This window comes from Sapajus apella, unplaced genomic scaffold, assembly GCF_009761245.1.
Source record: "Sapajus apella isolate SASKATOON/1434 unplaced genomic scaffold, GSC_monkey_1.0 scaffold24, whole genome shotgun sequence".
Classification (NCBI taxonomy): Eukaryota; Metazoa; Chordata; class Mammalia; order Primates; family Cebidae; genus Sapajus; species Sapajus apella.
In genome coordinates this window covers 22,142,976-22,161,830 of record NW_022436964.1, presented here as the reverse complement: position 1 = coordinate 22,161,830, position 18,855 = coordinate 22,142,976, and the positions used below count along the sequence as shown (strand labels likewise).

Genomic DNA, 18,855 nt, shown 5'->3' with positions numbered 1-18,855 from the left:
TGCTACAGACCCCAGCCACTGTGCCCGGCCTGTAATAAACATTTCTTAGTCTTACAAAAGAGCAGACTAAGAAACTACATAAAGGCAAATTTCTAAAAGCTTAGCATCATCATTTTCAGTGGTTAATGCTCAGAATACTTATATTCCCATGTGATCTAATAGCATCCATGTTTGGAAATTAAACTTATAACATTTTATAGTTTATAAACATAGTGTACTTCTGACATTCTTAGGCCAAGAGAGATAAAATTCTTGCTATTTTAGTAGCAGAAAGTGGTATGATGAACTCAAATAAAGTTTGAGTCTTTCACCTTTTTGTAATTGATATATGCAAACACATCAGGTTCGTAAGACCACACTTGTGGATACTAGGACATCAGTTCTTCTATGCTAGCCTAAAATCAGAGTCATTACTAACCACTTCCAAGGGGCACAACTTTGAGAAAAGCATAGGTCTCAACTGTTTGGAATGCAACTAAGATACATATATATGCTCTAAAATAATCTATAGAGCGTTCATGGGAATATGATTTCCACCACATAGATGACTCAGATATCTTAACTGTAAATATCTCAGAATGGTATATGGTATTTTAGAAATGAAACCAATGAATCGCTTAGATATTTGAATTTTCTGTTGTCTTCTGGAATATATTTGTAAGATACAAGTAACTCTTATTTTCAAAGTGTAAAGAGACTTTAAAGCTGTTCCGTGTACTGCTGAGCTTTCTAGCGAGCAATAAATGAGGTACATTAGGTAAGGAGGATGCCACATTCTCGTTAGAGAGCAGCTCAATAGCGTTAGTTCCCTGGACACAGCATATAACTTGAATCTCAGTTTCTTTATCTGAATAATGACGTTTTAGGGTAGAATAATTGTGCAAGTATTTATGTGCTAGAATTAGGCATTCATGCCTCTGAGATTAAAAGTTTCCTACCCTTAAGTGGGTTATAGTTGAGTAGGAAAACAGATACTTAAAATAATTCTGTAATAAACATATGAACAAAGTACAAAGGGAATTTAAAGGAAGATGACATAAATCTGAAGCAGAAGGGGTGAATGTGGGGATGACAAGGGAGAAGAGGTAAGGAAAAGGACAAAGAGACTAGTTTAAAGCTATCATAGAAGTGTTTATGTTTGATATGATTCTTGAAGGAGTTGAATGTAACTACTGAAATTTTTAGGAGGGTTTAACTGGGGCATTCCAGAATGCTGAACTACAGTGAGTGCAAGGCATGAAGCAGCCTAGTATTTCTGGAAACTACAAATAATTCTGTGTGCTTAACTGTAGCTTCCAGAGTGGTCTCTGCACCTCAGGAAGTAGTCAGAATGACCCACTGGGGTGAGAGAAGAAAATATTAGAACTTAAGTTTGTTCTATTATTATTTTATCCTTTCGAAATATCTTTTTGTTTGCTTTTTGTGATGTTTAAACCAGCAATGCATGTATATAATATATAATTTATGAATATGATTTTTATATCATCTGTATATATTTTCAAGAGAAGTAGGACTAAAATTCAGGTCTGCTCTTGCAGTTTCCAAAAACTGATTAATACCCAGAATGAATTCCAAATTGAGCTATTGGTGTGTATATTTCGTTTTTCAAAGGTGATAACATATTTTGAAAGTCCTAACACAAATTTTTATATGTATCAAAAATACAGTTTTGACCACACATTACTATAGATACTATTTACTCTATTAGACAATGTATCTTTTCTCAAGAAAGTTCTATTTTAGAAGGAATATCATTCATCTATTTGAGGCAACTGTAAGAAATAGCAATTAACATTAGAAACAGGAAGGAGATCATCTAAGTGGAAAGGAATAGAAAATACTTAATTGTTAGGAAATTATGAACAGAACTTTAGAGAGGTACTCCCAAACTGATTTTTAAAGGATATTTTTGAAAGCTTTAAGAATATTGCCCTATAGCCTGATGATGGCTTTTCTAGTTTTAAAATGCTGTCATTGGAAAAGATGCCTCACCGGTGACACTAATAGAGCTGAATTTAAATTTTCAATTTTGCCATTTAAGATAATCGTGAAAATAAGCTTGTGTATATCTTTGTTAAAATTATTCTTGATTTTCATATTGTTTCTGTTAAAAAATATTACATGTATGGGATAAAAAGGCTTTCTTAAAATATAGCTGCAGATTATTTGGTTTTGTAATTGCTTTTTAGTTGGCAGAATATTTTTTGGATTTGGGTAAGAGTATAGCATCCTTGACTGAAAGCAGTGGCTTACGCCTGTAATCCCAGTGCTTAGGGAGACCAAGGCCAGGAGTTTGAGACCAACCTTGCCAACATGGTGAAACCCCATCTCTACTTTAAAAAAAAAAAAAAATTAGCCAGGTGTGGAGGCACATGCCTGTAACCTCAGCTACTTCGGAGGCTGAGGCACAAGAATTGCTCAAACTCACTGAGATGCTGCCACTGGACTCCAGCCTGGGTGATGGAGTGAAAAAAAAAATACAGCATCCTCATGAAGCCTCAAAAATTTAAAAATAGAGGTTTCCAAGTATAAGTAGTAATCAAATTAAAAATGAATTTTGATTTTAATACTTTCCTAAGTTAAATTTGAATTCTTACTGGGCTGCTTATCCTCAGTTAAGATCAAAATCTATAAATGGGAATTTTAACAAGTTGCTTATTTCTCTTCAGTAAGTCTAACCCATCCCACCTCCCACTGGATTCTGTAATTCTCTTTTTTATATGAACCTTTAAAAATTGGGGATCTTTGGTAATAGAATCTGGATTTGTCTCATGTTCAGAACATAGAGAATGTTAGAGTTTGATAGTCTATGTAGTTCTGTATATTGTAGTAGCCATTCTTTAGAAAATGGTGTTATTTCAAAAAGGTTCAGAAAATGTTTAAGTGCAGTAACAAAAGTACGAAACAGTTCAACTAACATGACATTTATTGAGCACCTGCTTTGTTCTAGGGCTTGGGGGGTAGTCCCTGACCCCAACAGGTTTAAAAGATGGTAGGAAGAAACACATAATACAGGTATAGTAAAAGGTAAAATATGTTTAAACCGTGATTTTCAAACTTGTTCCATTGTCAGAACACTTAGAAGTCATGGTACTCTTTGCACAACACCCTGAAATATATTTTAATTATATCATATGATTTTTTTGCTAGGACATCTTTTAGAACAAATAATGGAAGGGAGCCTGTAATTGAAGAGATTCTATTTAGTATCTTAGGTTTTTTCCCCCCCTACAAACTGGGAAAACATAATCACTTTTGGATTTTAGGTGATAAATCTTGGTTCAGCTCATGAATGACCATGTTCCAAGAAACATACTTTGAGGACTACTGTGATGAGCTATATTATAGAGTGCAGAGGAAGGATAACTATTGGGAGTGGGTAGCTGGGATTAAAAATATTTTGTTAGATTTTATTCAAGAGATTATAGTTTTTGAGCTAGGTTTTTTTTTTTGTTTTTTTGTTTTTTTTTTTGAGAAGGAGTTTCACTCATGTTACCCAGGCTGGAGTGCAATGGCGCGATCTCGGTTCACCGCAACCTCCGCCTCCCGGGTTCAGGCAATTCTCCTGCCTCAGCCACCCGAGTAGCTGGGATTACAGGCACACACCACCATGCCCAGCTAATTTTTTGTATTTTTAGTAGAGATGGGGTTTCACCATGTTGACCAGGATGGTCTCGATCTCTTGACTTCGTGATCCACCCGCCTCGGCCTCCCAAAGTGCTGGGATTACAGGCTTGAGCCACCGCGCCCGGCCCTTGAGCTAGGTTTTTAAGAGTGTGTAGCATAATGATAGGTGAAGATGTGTAGTTCATTGAACAATTATTTGAACTATTATGTGCTAGATAATATATAAAGCCTTGTAGATACAATGACAAACAGGACCTTGTCCCTTCAAGGTGATAGGTAAACAGAAACACCTAATTGAAAGTATGGAGGCAGGAGAGTACAGAGTAGTCCAGGGAAATGGTTTATACCCAGTGGTTAGAATATAGGATGATGAGAACATGTAGTGGCAGCTAAGTCTAAAAAGATGGTCTGGGACCAATTATAAAGTACCATGAATGCTTGCTAGGGAATTTAGAATCTAGGCACTGTAGATCCATCAAAGGTTGTTACTAAGGGAGTAATGTGATGATATTACTAGTAATATTTTGAGGCTTGAAGGCAGAACTGAAAGGACAATGAAGGAAGAAAACCAATTAAAGATTATTGAGTTAATTCTAATAAAGAGAATAAGCAGTAGGAATGGAAAGGTGGGCGGGGATACAAAAGATGTAAATTCAACAGGCATAATGGTAAATGGCAAACTGTTGAATGTGGAGTGTTAAGGAGTGGATGATGTCCAAAATGAATTGGAACATTTGAGCCCAGATGATGGTGATGCTTAGGGGACCTGAGAGGAGGCATTCATTTGAAGATATCCCTCTGAGAATTATAAGAGTGCATATGGAGGCCAGCATAGTGACAAAGGCTAGACATGTTTGATTAGAGGGTAGCTTACTGAGGGATGATAAGGAAATAAGAGTAAATGAGATTGCCTAGGACAGAGTCTAGTAAAAATACAAGGGAGCCAAGGGCAAAACTTTGTGTGAAGATTGAGTATCTTTGAACTGGAAAGAAAAAACTTTAGGATTATGATTAAAATATGTATAGTGTATATTAAAAGCTGAAATGCTTAATTTAGAAAAGGTAGTTAATGAAGGTGAAAAGAATTTATTCTGGAATAAGTAAAAGGTATTATTTGAAATATGCTGAATTTACAGATTATTATTTAAAGAGATTGTTCTTCCATTTGAAAATATTAATTTGAGAATGATTTAGAATTAAGACAATAAAAATGTCCTAATAGATTCTAATGTATTTTGCCTTATAGTTTGTTTCTCCTTGTATTTGTGCTCTTGTATTTATTTTTATTTCTCGGAAGAACACTAGAGCAGGGAGGAAGAATCATATCTTGGTGAGAAGATGTCATTCATTTCATAGTTGTATTTTAGCTTTCAAACCATCTTCAGGTTGTCCCTGTTAGATGAGAGTTGCCTAGAACAAATAATAGCCATTTTCATTTCCCAGGAACTTGTATAATAATATGAGTCTTAAAATTCATATTAAGTTACCAGAATTTTTTTTTTTTTTAATTGGGAAAGGCTAATAAGCCCCAGTGGTAATATCAGTCACCAAACCCTTTGTTATATTGTCTTCCACCTGAGACCTGTGAATGTTCCGGGAATGAGCATGCATTAAAATCAGAATGTTAAGTGTGTACACTTTGAAAAAAAATTTGGGAAAACCAAGAAAATGATAATAGTCATTGCTGATAAGTAGAAAGATCTTAGTCATTTTTCATTTTCTTCTTTTAACTTTTTTGTATGTCCTAGATTTTCTACAATAAACATATTTTATAGTAAAAAAAAGTATTTTATTGAAAGGAAGTTAATATTTACAATTTTGAATAAGCCATGTATGTTAAAAATTGAACACAGACACCGTACCCTCCCTTGAGAGATGGACACAGTGTTCAAAAGCATAATAGAAGGTAGTATTTGGTTAATGTGGTAAGACAGGTACAGTTCATTCTTTTTTGCATATCTTTACAATGCTTATTATTTGATAGGCACTATAGGGAGATTCAAAGATGAATATGGAGACACAAGTGGATAAACCAAGTTGATGTAGAGGTTACTTCAGGCAACAAGAATAGTATATCTAAAAGTGCAAAGGCAAAAAGAAGCCACTGTATGTAGCTAGGGAATGGCCAGCAGTTTAGTTTGGCTAGAGTGTAATTATATATAGAAAAGTAGTGACAGGTGTGACTGCAACAGCCAGATTATGTAGCCAGACACAGAGGGCCTAATATGCTGTGCTAATAAAGAGGTTGATATTCCATATTAGGGAGCTGTACAAAAGGCTTTTAAACTGGGGAATTACAAGGGACACAGATGAAATGAATTAGAGAAGGAGAAAACTAGACTCGATTTGAACTTTCCCATCCCTTAATTTTCAGTTTTGCTTGTTCTTGACTTCCAAGTTAAAAGAATTGCATTGGACTCTGTTTCTTTCAGATTTGGTGATTATATTTGTAAATGTATCAGGAAAAATTAGTTTTGTATATTGCAGAAATCCTAGAGCAATGCTAGAAAGAAGAGAAATTTTGCCAAATTGAGATAATATGCTAGATTTACTTCTCTAAATAATTTATGTGGGTCTTTGTTGTTTTTTTGTTTGTTTGTTTGTTTTGTGTGTGTGTTTTTGTGTTTTGTTTCTTTGGTTGAATAATTTCAGCCTTCTCTCTGTTCTCAGGGAAAAAATACGTTAAATACAGAATTTTACCAATTTAAGTTATTCTGTCTGCCGAGTTTTTAGCAACTTTGCCAATACCAAAAAAATAATTATGGCAAATATAATTAATTATAAACATATAGACAATATCAATATGCTTAATTTCACAGCTTTTTATAGACAAATTTATATTTGTAACAATTTGATACTTAAAAGAGCATAATCTTAAAAAAATACAACATTGCTAATAGAAGGTATTTAAAAACCATTAAATATATTTCAAGGTATTCCACAGACTACTGACAAGTATGAGAACCATTTATTTATTTATTTTTGAGATGGAGTCTCGCTCTGTCGCCAGGCTGGAGTGCAGTGGCGCGATCTCGACTCACTGCAATCTTTGCCTCCCGGGTTCAATTGTTTCTCCTGCCTCAGCCTCCCAAGTAGCTGGGACTACAGGCATGCACCATGACGCCCGGCTAGTTTTTTGTATTTTAGTAGAGATGGGGGTTTCACCACGTTAGCCAGGATGGTGTTGATTTCCTGACCTCTTGATCAACCCGCCTCGGCCTCCCAAAGTGCTGGGATTACAGGCGTGAGCCACCGCACCTGGCGAGAACCATTTATATTCTTCAGTTTATCTAAATCCCTGGTACAATTCTAGTACACTAGTGATTTCTACTACTTATTAATTCCAGGCTAGGGAATTTGATTGATAGTAATATTTAAGTCAATGTCTCTTAGTTATATCCAAGACTTACTTTAAAATTTTGTGAGAAGAGTGTATAAATTGTAGGATAACACATCATTTAATTTTTTAGTGACAGTTTAAACCCTTTTTCTACTAATAGTTAACATTTATTCATTTCTTTTCACATGCTAAATACTGCTTAGCATTTGCTACATACCCTTAGAAGATTTGGAAAGAATAGAAAATTGTCAAAAAATTAAGATTTAAAAAACCCCCACCGAAACAGAAGTAATTACTTGTTCTTAGTTTTACTTTATCTCATATATATACATGCATTATTTATTTACACACAGAAAAATTAAATGCAAAATTTGAATTTTTTATATAGCACTTAATCGTTATGCTTGATTGCTTATGAACAGAAGATGTAAGGATTAAGAAAATGAGTCTTTTCTCCTCAGAGACAGAATGAAGAGAAAAGGATCATAAAAGATTTCAAGGAATAGGGAACCTTTTGATACCTGTGGTGGTATGATTGACAGTATTTGCAATATAGATTATTAAAAATTATTATGTATATAAATATGGAAATCTAAAAAAATAGTTGAAATGTAACTTGTGAAAGTAAGTCTAATATGCGTAGACTTTTTAGCAATCAGTGATTGGTGTTTATATTTGTAATAATTTATTAATTTAAAATGTGTATATCTGGTGGCAGTAATAGAACAACAACAGTACAAGAGAAAATCTCCCTCTTTCACCAGTCTCCAGATCTCCTGTTAAGAAGACATTCCTGGCCGGGCGCGGTGGCTCAAGCCTGTAATCCCAGCACTTTGGGAGGCCGAGGTGGGTGGATCACGAGGTCAAGAGATCGAGACCATCCTGGTCAACATGGGTGAAACCCCGTCTCTACTAAAAATACAAAAAAATTAGCTGGGCATGGTGGTGTGTGCCTGTAATCCCAGCTACTCAGGAGGCTGAGGCAGGAGAATTGCCTGAACCCAGGAGGCGGAGGTTGCGGTGAACCGAGATCGCGCCATTGCACTCCAGCCTGGGTAGCATGAGTGAAACTCCGTCTCATTAAAAAAAAAAAAAGAAGACATTCCTACTGTTAATAGTTTCTTTTATTCAATTAGGTATCCAGTAGCCATCTCAAACTTTAACATGTTCGAAACAGAACTTTTGGTTTTTTCGTTTGTTTTTACTAAGTTTAGTCTTAGAGATTTGACCATCCACTAAGTTGCTCTAGCCAAAAAACTAGCGTTTTTCATTGATTCTTCTTACTTCTAAAGTATATTTTAAATCTTGCCTATTTCTTTCCACTGTTCCCACTTAAGTAAGTATTCTTGATGGTCCTTGACAAAACTTATAGTATGTAACTTAAAGTTTGAACTTATTTATTGTGTATTGTGTTTGCTTACTTTTTGTGTATCTTCTTTACTATCCATGTAAGCTCAGAGCAGACAGGAATGTTGACTATAAGTGTTGTTGCCAAACTTACCCCACTGCCTGTAAGTGCTTAGTTAATATTGAATGAAGAAAGGAATTAATGGATGGATGGATGGATCTGCCTGAAATTAGTTTTAGTGAAGAAGTGAGGTTGAAATCCAGATTTACTTTCTTCTTAATTGCCCAACCAGTTGTTGCAACATCAGCTTTCTCCATTATTTTGAATTACCATCTTTATAATATGCTATTGGTGATTTAGATCTATTTTTCTTTATAATATGTTTCTGGCATGTTTGGATCTAACTTTCTCCGATGTGCTGTTGATTTAACTATTCATCTTCTGATATTAAGCTTTATTACTGTGACTTTGAAATTCATTTAAATATATTTGGTAGAGTGAGTCCTCTGTCAAAAAACACATTTTTTTCCTGGGGTTTTTTTCATGTATTTATTTTTCCATTAGATATGTGGCTTTTAAATAAGGATAGTAGAAGCTGCATTTGCATCACTCACGTTTTGTTCACTTCGCATAAGAAATATGCAAGAAAGCAATAGAAATCACTGATTTGTGGGGAATAAGAATGGTATTCTTTTCATTCATGAAGTGAAACCTGAAAAGTTGATAGCATTTACTTATTTTCTGCGGACACTATAATATCCACTTGCCACATTCTCCTAATTTTAATTAAGTCCTTAGCTCTTCCCAAGTCCCTGTATCTCTTTGTTAAGACCTGTTATTTCAGGTAGGCAGGGGCTAAAATTTGCTCCAGCTTTCCTGCCTTTCTTCTTTGTGCTATTGTGTGGATCTGAAAGTGTTCTAAATTTACCATCTGCTATGTTAAAGCCTCATCAATGCTTAGGAGATAAACAGAAGAGTTGGCCAGGAACAGGAAGCCAGAGAATTTACCTGCGGACTTTGCAGGCTCATCACATCTTTAGCATATTCTGGGGAACATTAGCATATTGGGACAGTACGAGAGTTAGTGTCCTAGAGAACGTCTGTTCTGCTGCACTGAAACTCCTGAGTGCCTTCTGTCTGGTGAGGAATAACTGTAGCAGTAGTAATATGTTCGGCAAAGCAGCTCTAACTTACTGAAAATGCTTATCACACTTGGCAAGGTTGATAAGGCACTTTTCAAATGCTTTTTCTCTAAACAAAAACTTTGCATTTACCTTTGTGCCTTTCCTAAATTTAGGAAAACAGAAGAAATATATTTTAAGCAAAATGATTTTTAAAAAATTAGTTACATGGGCCAGGCATGGTAGCTGATGCCTATAATCCCAGCACTTTGGGAAGCTGAGGTGGGCACAACACCTGAGGTCAGAAGTTAAAGACCAGCCTAGCCAACTCGGGGAGACCCCATGAAACCCCATCTCTACTAAACATAAAAAATGAGTCAGGTGTAGTGGCACACATTTGTAATTCTAGCTACTTGGGAGACTTGAATCGCTTGAACTCAAGAGGCAGGGGTTGCCGTGAGCCAAGATTGTGCCACTGCACTCCAGCCTGGGTGACAGAGTAAGACTCTGTCTCAAAACAAAAAACAACAACAAAAAAAACCAAGTTACATGGTCTTCAGTGGTTATTTGGGGCATTATGTCATTTACCTGTTGCTGTTGCAGAAACTAATGGCTTTGAAAGTTTTTTTTTTTTTTTTTTTTTTAATTGAGACAGAGTCTTACTCTGTCATCAGACTGGACTGCAGTGGCGTGATCTCAGCTCACTGCAACCTCCACCTCCTGGGCTCAAGCGATTCTTCTGCCTCAGCCTCCCGAGGTAGCTGGGACTACAGGCACGTGCTACCATGCCCAGCTAATTTTTTGTATTTTTAGTAGACATGGGGTCTCACTGTGTTGGCAAGGTTGGTCTCTATCTCTTAACTTCGTGATCCTCTAGCCTCGGCCTCCCAAAGTGCTGGGATTACAGGCATGAGCCACTGCAGCAGCCCCATTGTGCTATTTCTTAAATTATTTAACTAATCTAGTGAGCCTTCCTCTTTCTTGCTGTGCTTTTTCCTTGTAACTGTGGCTAATTCCTAAAGCTATGCTTTAAGATCTTATCTATCTATATTTATTCCTCTAGAGAGGTTTTTTTTTTATGGCTTTACTTACCATAAAGGTTCCTAAATCAATATTTTGAGCCCCGCCCCCCACCTTTAGTTTTAGTTTTAGTTTCATATTTTTGTCCATAGAACTTTTCCAGTTAGTTGTACAACTGTTATCTCAAAATGTTAAAACTGAATATATTTCTAACCCAAATCTCCTTCCCAGTCTTCCTGTTTTTCTTTTTGACTTTCACATTTTCATCAATGGTGTTATCATTGTTTGATCCAGAATATATCAGTCATCTTTGATGTTTATACTTTTCATTCCACATGTACAAATTGTCAGCATGTTCTTTGCTAAATCCTTGTTGCTCAGTAAATATTTCGATGAATAAATTTGAATAATATGAATGAATATTTTTGTCCTTATTTATTATTCTCTCTCCACTGTTTCCTATCTATTTGTTCTTTCTGCACAGTCCAATGCAAGTTCTTAATGAAAGAGTGACCAGATGGCATAGAAAGATTGACTAAAATAACTGAAAAATATCCTTTGCATTTCATAACTGGGATATCTTTGGGAAGAGTGATTTCAGCGGAGTAGCTGCAGGCAAATGCCACATTATAGTAGATTGATGTGTGAATGAAAGATGAATTGGATTAGCAATGACCCGGGAAATGTTGTGTTTTTAATATAAGTTTGGACTTGTGGCTGGGTGCGGTGGCTCATGCCTGTAATCCCAGCTCTTTGGGAGGCCAAGGCTGGTGGATCATGAGGTCAGGAGTTCAAGACCAGCCTGACCTACATTGTGAAACCCCGTCTCTACTAAAAATACAAAAAAATTAGCCAGGTGTGGTGGCAGGCGCCTGTAATCCCAGCCACTCAGGAGGCTGAGGCAGGAGAATCGCTTGAACCTGGGAGATGGAGGTTGCTGTGAGCCGAGATCATGCCACTGCATTCCAACCTGGGCGGCAGAGTGAGACTCTGTCTCAAAAAACACACAAACAAACAAAGTTGGACTTATTTATATGCTAAAGCAGCTAACAGGTAGAGAAAGAGAAGTTGAAGATGCATAAGATAGTTAATGAAATACAAATTCTGAAGACCTGTGTAGTGATTCATTTTTCATCAGAGGATTGGAGGCACATTTTTCACTGAGACATAAAGTAAGGATGGGCCTGGATTTAGATAATTTTGATTTTTGAAAAGCAGGAAGTTAATGGAACTCTTACTTAAAAACTACCATTTTTTCTGAAATAAGTGGTGGGCAAAGTCACCTGCAAGGTGATGGAATGAAGCTTTTGAATAATTGTAGCATTTTAAATTGCTGTTATGGATAATGAAAGAGGGAGTTGACAACCTTCAAAGAAGTCATATTAGGCACAATTGAGGCCAGCTGAAGTTATAGTTAGACTACAAGGGGGTTATTTTTTCCTACAGTGCCCAGTAGGGGAAGTATAGGAGTGAAGGGGCTTTTGGCTGACATGTAAGAGAGAGATTATATGCCTGAGACAGAAATATAATTGTTTCAGGGAGGTAAGAGTTTAGTCATGTATTATGGGTCTCAACTAGTTATCTATGTGAATAACTAAAAGAGGTTGAATTATGTTACAGCAAATGAGAGTCAAACTAGGGACTGGAGGTCTGAAGGAAGATGAAAAAGAAATTAAGGGGAAATAAAATTAATGATTGGGAAAGTAGAAGGTAAAGATCAAGTAGGAAATAGGTTTGTCTTTGATAAATGCTTTTTTGTGGGTATGAAGACTTCTTTTCCTGAAAACTTTATTGTGTATCATATAGCTTATAGCTGCAGATAAGGGTAGTGGTCTCCAAACTTTCATGATGTGGTTTCCCAATCACCAAAAATTTTGACTATGTACCTTCAATTATGCTTATTTATTTAATAAATCATTTATAGATACTTTACTCTTATGTTTTGTATGTTATAAAATATAAGCTAAACTAGATACTTAAAATGAGAGAGTAAATAAGCATATTTAAAAAATGTTTTTTAACATTATCGACAGTTTTTTGTGAGGGCATTGTGATACTTCATTAATTTTGAGAATCTTGATTTCATACTAGGCAGTAGAGCTATTTGAAAGGCTTGTTTTAACCTAGGTTTATTTTGATACTTGGTTTTAATGGCTGTTGTAGCTCAGAATTTATAAAGATACATAAATGTAGACAGAAGCTTAGATGAATGATGCTTATCTTTCAGATATGCAAGGTTTTTTGTTGAAATTCACCAGTAAAATTTCTGTCTTTTCTCATTTAATTAGTTGCTCTTGAAAACTAATACTAAGATGTGCTGTGCTGTTAATCTCCATTTGCCCCTCCCTTGTGCATTTTCTACCCTTTATGCACTGTTCTCTCTGCCCCAGCAGGCTGATTTCTAAGGACCAAACCAGTATGCCTTGTCCTCTGACTTCTGATTGGGTTCAGCCAGTAGGAGAGACTGATGGGAAGACAGAGAGGACAGCAATATTTATTCTAACAGCTTTCCTTTTTACTGGGCTGCAAGTTGTCAGTAACTGTGCTCCATCATTATATGGCCCTCTCCTACAGTCACAGCTCTCGGTTCCAGCAACTATTCCTTCTCCTCCACCTATCGGGCTTAGAGTGGTAGAGTAATTCTCCACTGTGACTAGCCCCGGAGTGCTTCACTATCCCTTCCTATTTTCTCTCAACTTTGTCTGCACATTTGTAAATAGTCCCTTAATTAAACAAACATCACACCTTTTAACATATTATCTCTTTCTTGCCAGGACCCTTGGACTGAAGTTGCATTTTAATATTTTTAAATGGATAGGTGAACTAAGTTATTGAAACTCTTCATTGAGATTTTTTTTTTTTTTTTTTGAGACGGCATCTCACTCTGTCGCCAACATAGAGTGCAGTGGTAGATCTTGGCTCACTGCAACTTCGCCTCCCAGGATCCAGCAGTTCTCCTGCCTCAGCCTCCCAAATAAGTGGGATTGCAGGTGCTTGCCACCACGCCCAGCTAATTTTTTATTATTAGTAGAAACGGGGTTTCACCATGTTGGCCAGGCTGACCTCAAACTCCTGACCTCAGTCGATCCACGTGCCTCAGCCCCACAAACTGCTGGGATTACAGGTGTGAGCCACCATGCCCAGCTTCATTTAGGATATTTTTACACAGATTAGGTAACTTTTAAGTGTGCTGATACAGCTTCTATAGGTGGCACATGTAAATTGTTTTTGATAGCCAAAGAAAATCTCATAATGCAAAAGTGTTCAAATATCTATTTTTAGTAGGGGAGTAGTGTCAGTTTGTATATTAACTATAAGTAAAACTTAATATCAATTCACTTTCTTGTTAAGACTTATTTTACTATTTTTGTTGTTGTTGTTGTTGTTGTTGTTGTTGTTGTTGTTGTTGAGACGGAGTTTCACTCATGTTACCCAGGCTGGAGTGCAATGGCGTGATCTCGGCTCACCGCAACCTCCGCCTCCTAGGTTCAGGCAATTCTCCTGCCTCAGCCTCCTGAGTCGCTGGGATTACAGGCACGCACCACCATGCCCAGCTAATTTTTTGTATTTTTAGTAGAGACGGGGTTTCACCATGTTGACCAGGATGCTCTCGATCTCTTGACCTCGTGATCCACCCGCCTCGGCCTCCCAAAGTGCTGGGATTACAGGCTTGAGCCACCGCGCCTGGCCTATTTTACTAATTTTAAACAGAATCAAGCCTCTGAATTCTGAAATTTAGAATGTCTTAACACAGAGAAGACTTTTCATGCTTTGTGTTTTACAAAAGGGGGGAGAAAGTAAGTGTAAAACTCAATAACCATAATTATTGCTTAGTGTTTGCTTTTGGATGGCAGTATATTATTATTTTCAAACTATTGTCAGATTGATTTCATAAAGTGATTTCCCTAATAGGCAGGAAAAAAAGTTTGAAATTTGCAATGGGAGAGCTATTTTAGTGTATTTAGCCATCACCCAGCCCTGATTTGCTTTTTAAAAGGATTACCTGGGTTGCTATATGAATAGACTCTAGAATAACAGAGCCAAATCCAGGAGGCCTGTTACAAAGCGACTGTGGTAATCTAGATGAGAGTTTGAACTCATGCATCTACAGACACACTACTAGATGTATGTTTACATATCATATGAAAACTAATACACGTATGGCATCTAGTGTGTCTGTGCATGCATGATATATATATACACACACACACACACACACAAACTTGTGCACATAGATAATTCTTTTTGGGTTAAAAGTATATTTTGATCAGAAACTTCTTTTTTGCATTTAGCAGTGTAACATGGACATTTTTTACAGTGAGTACATATACAGGTACCTGATTCCTTTTAATAGATGGATGCTATTCATGTTGTAGTGTTCAGTACTTTAATCTGTCTCATATTGAAAAACATTTATGTTTCTAATGTTTTTGAAAAATAACAAGTAGTACTCTGAGTGTTCTTGGTCATAGTTGTAGAAGTACATATATAGAATAAATTCCCAAAAGCATGGTGGGTCAAAGGATATGTTCATGTTAAACTTTAATGATTATTACTAAATCGACTGCTAGAAAGACTGCCAGTTAACATATCCACTAATGTTGTTTAGGAATTTTTCCTTCCTTACATCCTTTCCAACACTGAGTAATATCAGTCTTTTTAATCTTTACGTGTTGGTAAGAGAGAAACAGCATGGTTGGTTGGATTTTCTTTTAATTATGAGTGATAAATATCAAAGCTTATAAATTTTAATTTGGTCTTTGTCCTGAGAAAATACTGATTTAAAAAGTTTTATACCTTCACCTTGTCTACTTAAAAAACTGACGTTATTAAGAGTAAAACACAGTTTCTGACTTTACATAACAATTTAGCCATATAACTTGCCATTTTTCTTAATTTTCCTTATCCCCAATGTGCTACGTACTTATTGGATTTTTATCCCCAATGCTCTATATACCCTGTGACCTCTGAGATGTCATTATTTTTCAGTGCTACATTGTCCATTAATGTTCTCTTTCATTAGTATTGGAGAAGTATTAAAATTACACAGCAAATTAATTCACCTACTAAAAACATTATATTAAAATAAATTCAAGTATACCCATTCAGTATCTGTTGTTGCCAGTTAGCTATCTTCCCTGGGTCCACAGTTCCTTACTCCCAGCCCAGATCGTTAATTGTAGATCATTGTATGCTGAAGGATCACAACCTAAAATGGTATGCTATATTAGCCCAAATTCTTCTGTATTATTGGAGAACCATTTCATGCCCTAATTAAAACTGAATTGGTTATAATGTTTTCCCCTTGTAACAGAGAAAGCACATAATGGTGCTACCGTTTGGTGTGACCCTACAGTCATACTTAACTGTTCATGGGACCTAGATGGCATTGAGGGTAAGGTTGTTAAAAGTTATTCTAGTTTAGTATAATAAATTATTCTGGACATAGTCCAAGGAGGACAGGACTTCAATTATTATATTTTGTGTCATAAACATTTACATTTGGCTGGGCAGGGTTGCTCACACCTGTAATCCCAGCACTTTGGGAGGCCAAGGTGGGCTGATTGCTTGAGCCCAGGAGTTCAAGACCAGCCTGGGCAACATGGTAAAACCCTGTCTCTACAAAATAAGAAAAGTTAGCCAGGCATGGTGGTCCCAGCTACTCAGAAGGCGGGGGTGGGAAGATCATCTGAGCCCAGGGAGGTTGAGGCTGCAGTGAACTGAGATCATGCCACTGCACCGCAGCCTGGGTTACAGAGACTCTGTCTCAAAAAAAAAAAAAAAAAAAAGAAAAGAAAAGATGTACATTTTAATGAACCTTTAGTCTATTTTATGTTAAAGCCTGTAGGAGGCCGGGCGCGGTGGCTCAAGCCTGTAATCCCAGCACTTTGGGAGGCCGAGGCGGGTGGATCATGAGGTCAAGAGATCGAGACCGTCCTGGTCAACATGATGAAACCCCGTCTCTACTAAAAATACAAAAATTAGCTGGGCATGGTGGCGCATGCCTGTAATCCCAGCTACTCAGGAGGCTGAGGCAGGAGAATTGCCTGAACCCAGGAGGCGGAGGTTGCGGTGAGCCGAGATCGCGCCATTGCACTCCAGCCTGGGTAACAAGAGGGAAACTCCGTCTCAAAAAAAAAAAAAAAAAAAAAAAAAAGCCTGTAGGAAAGCAGGGAAATACAGCTATAGGATGAACTTTTAATTTATATAAATTTTTTTTTCTTTACTTTTTTTTTTTTTTTTTAACAGGATCTCTGTAACAGGATCTCTGTCACTCAGGCTGGAGTACAGTAGTGCTTTCAGCCTTAACCTCCCAGGCATCAATCCTCCCACTGTAGCCTCCCAAGTATTAATATATTAATAGTTGGAACTACAGGTGCTCACCACCAGGCCTGGCTAATTTGAGTACTGACTTGATTTTGCCATTGTAGAAATGGCAGGTACAACATCTTCAGAGGCTTTGGCATATTTTATAAAGGTAGAAAAGTAAATGTTTTCTCTGAAGCTTTTTACAATTAACTATCATACAAATGCAAATTCAGAAGTCAGTTTTTAGACTAACTTTAAAAACTGTATAAGTTTAATGTAATGTTTGTTTTCCTAATATAAATTTTTTAAATCAGTTATTTCAAATTTAAGAGGACTTACGGATAATTAAGCGAATTGCTAAGAAGCTCTTTTTTTTAAATCATCTTAAGCATTAAATTAGCATCTCAATGTATTAATAAAAACATCATAAAGTAAGAAAACATTTGTGATGTCTCCTTACTGTGGTGAGGTTGAAGAGAAAATCTAGATTCCTGGATTCTTTTTGCAGTTTAAGCAGGAGGTTTCCAAATTTCAACCTGTAATTATATATTATAATGTATCGTTAGTTTATAATTTTTTCTTTTATTTTTTGAGATGGAGTTTTGCTCTTGTTGCCCAGGCTGGAATGCAATTGCACAATCTTGGCTCACTGCAACCTCTGCCTCTCGGGTCAAGCGATTCTCCTGCCTCAGCCTCCCGAGTAGCTGGGATTACAGGCATGCACCACCACGCCTGACCAATTTTGTATTTTTAGTGGAGACAGGGTTTCTCCATGTTGGTCAGGCTGGTCTTGAACTTCTGACTTCAGGTGATCCACCCACTTTGCCCTCCCAAAGTGCTGGGATTACAGGCGTGAGCCACCGTGCCCGGCTGTTCATAATTTTTTCAAAGTGTTTATGTATCACAGTAAATTTTCTTTCCCAAAATGTTTCTGTATTATTTTACATTTTCTCATACCAATAATAGGTAGTATAAAATATATTGCAAACAATAAGCTTTGTTTTCCGTCAAAGAGATCGTATTTTAGTAAATCATATTTTTAATGTTTCAGTCTTAGATTTTTTTTTTTTTTAATGTAGGGAAGAAACTATCACTCAGGCTGATTTCATGACATAAGGAGTGTGAGAAATTGTGTAGGGAGGATAAAAATTTAGAGCAAAGGTAAGTAAATAAGGTTTAAACACTTTTTATGTAGTTAGCAAAAGGGATTCTTAAGATGCTGGTTAAGGGGGTTTATTGCTTATCCAGACGATTTGACCTTGTAAATTGACTTATTCTTCTCCAAGGCACTTGAGAGAAAAGACGACGATAGCAGTTACATCTAGAGGCTATTATGGATTGGAGGATGAGAAGGGAACTGCATGTACTTCAACAAGGCGTCGGTCAACACCGCGAAGTTTGGCAGGCTTGACAAGTGGAGTTTTTGAATCTATAATGGTTCAAGTTTTGAGACAGGAAGAACAACTGAGAGCAAAAGAAGAAAAAAGGTAAATGTTAAAAAAAATTTCATGATTTCAGCTGTATAATTTTTATGTGCCCGTATCAAATTTCTGGGCCCATTTTAGTAGTGTTCCAAAATGCATTGTTACAGAAGTGTGAATTCATAATGAAATACCACAATAAAACTTGTTTAAAATATAATTTTAAATTTTAAAAGCACTTATCTTGAGGCTATACAAAAATAATTTCTACAATATATTTCAGAATGCTTTCTAGATTTCTGGTAGTGTTCATTTGCAAGTTAATTTTAAGTTTTAAATTAGAGGAATTTTCTGTAGATTTGTAGTTTTAGAACAGAATCATAGACTTTTAAAATTAGGAGATACTCCAGAGATTATATAGTTCAAGCATGACATAAATTCACCTCTTCCTGTTCCTCTATTGGTATTAATTTCCTGAATAACTGTGCTTACTCTGGGCTCATCAGGAAAAAGTATTGTGGTCAATTAGTGGTAGCTTCTAAGGTCTGGGAGCATAAGAGTGATGGTGTTTATATAACATTTTAATTTATAAAAAGAGTACCAGGGCCGAGAGAGGTAAGTGACACTGATGTTTCTATACCGACAAAAACAAAACAACAACAAAAAAAT

General features: G+C 36.4%; 1 protein-coding gene and 1 long non-coding RNA gene across 4 annotated transcripts in view; both read left to right on the top strand.

Moving 5' to 3' along the window:
- KIAA2026 (KIAA2026 ortholog) overlaps positions 1 to 18,855 on the top strand; it is an 83,279-nt gene that overhangs the window by 5,158 nt on the left and 59,266 nt on the right. For 2 of the 3 annotated variants that reach the window (XM_032291081.1, XM_032291080.1), the window contains exon 2: positions 18,052 to 18,252. In XM_032291081.1, coding sequence (XP_032146972.1) covers positions 18,052 to 18,252 — 201 coding nt within the window. Of the gene's footprint in view, positions 1 to 16,799; positions 16,935 to 18,051; positions 18,253 to 18,855 lie in introns of those variants that run through there. The other variant, XM_032291082.1, reaches the window with a different exon arrangement.
- LOC116559899 lies at positions 2,528 to 5,801 on the top strand. Its single transcript, XR_004272673.1, has 2 exons — positions 2,528 to 3,440; positions 3,765 to 5,801. It is a non-coding gene; the product is annotated as an uncharacterized LOC116559899 (long non-coding RNA).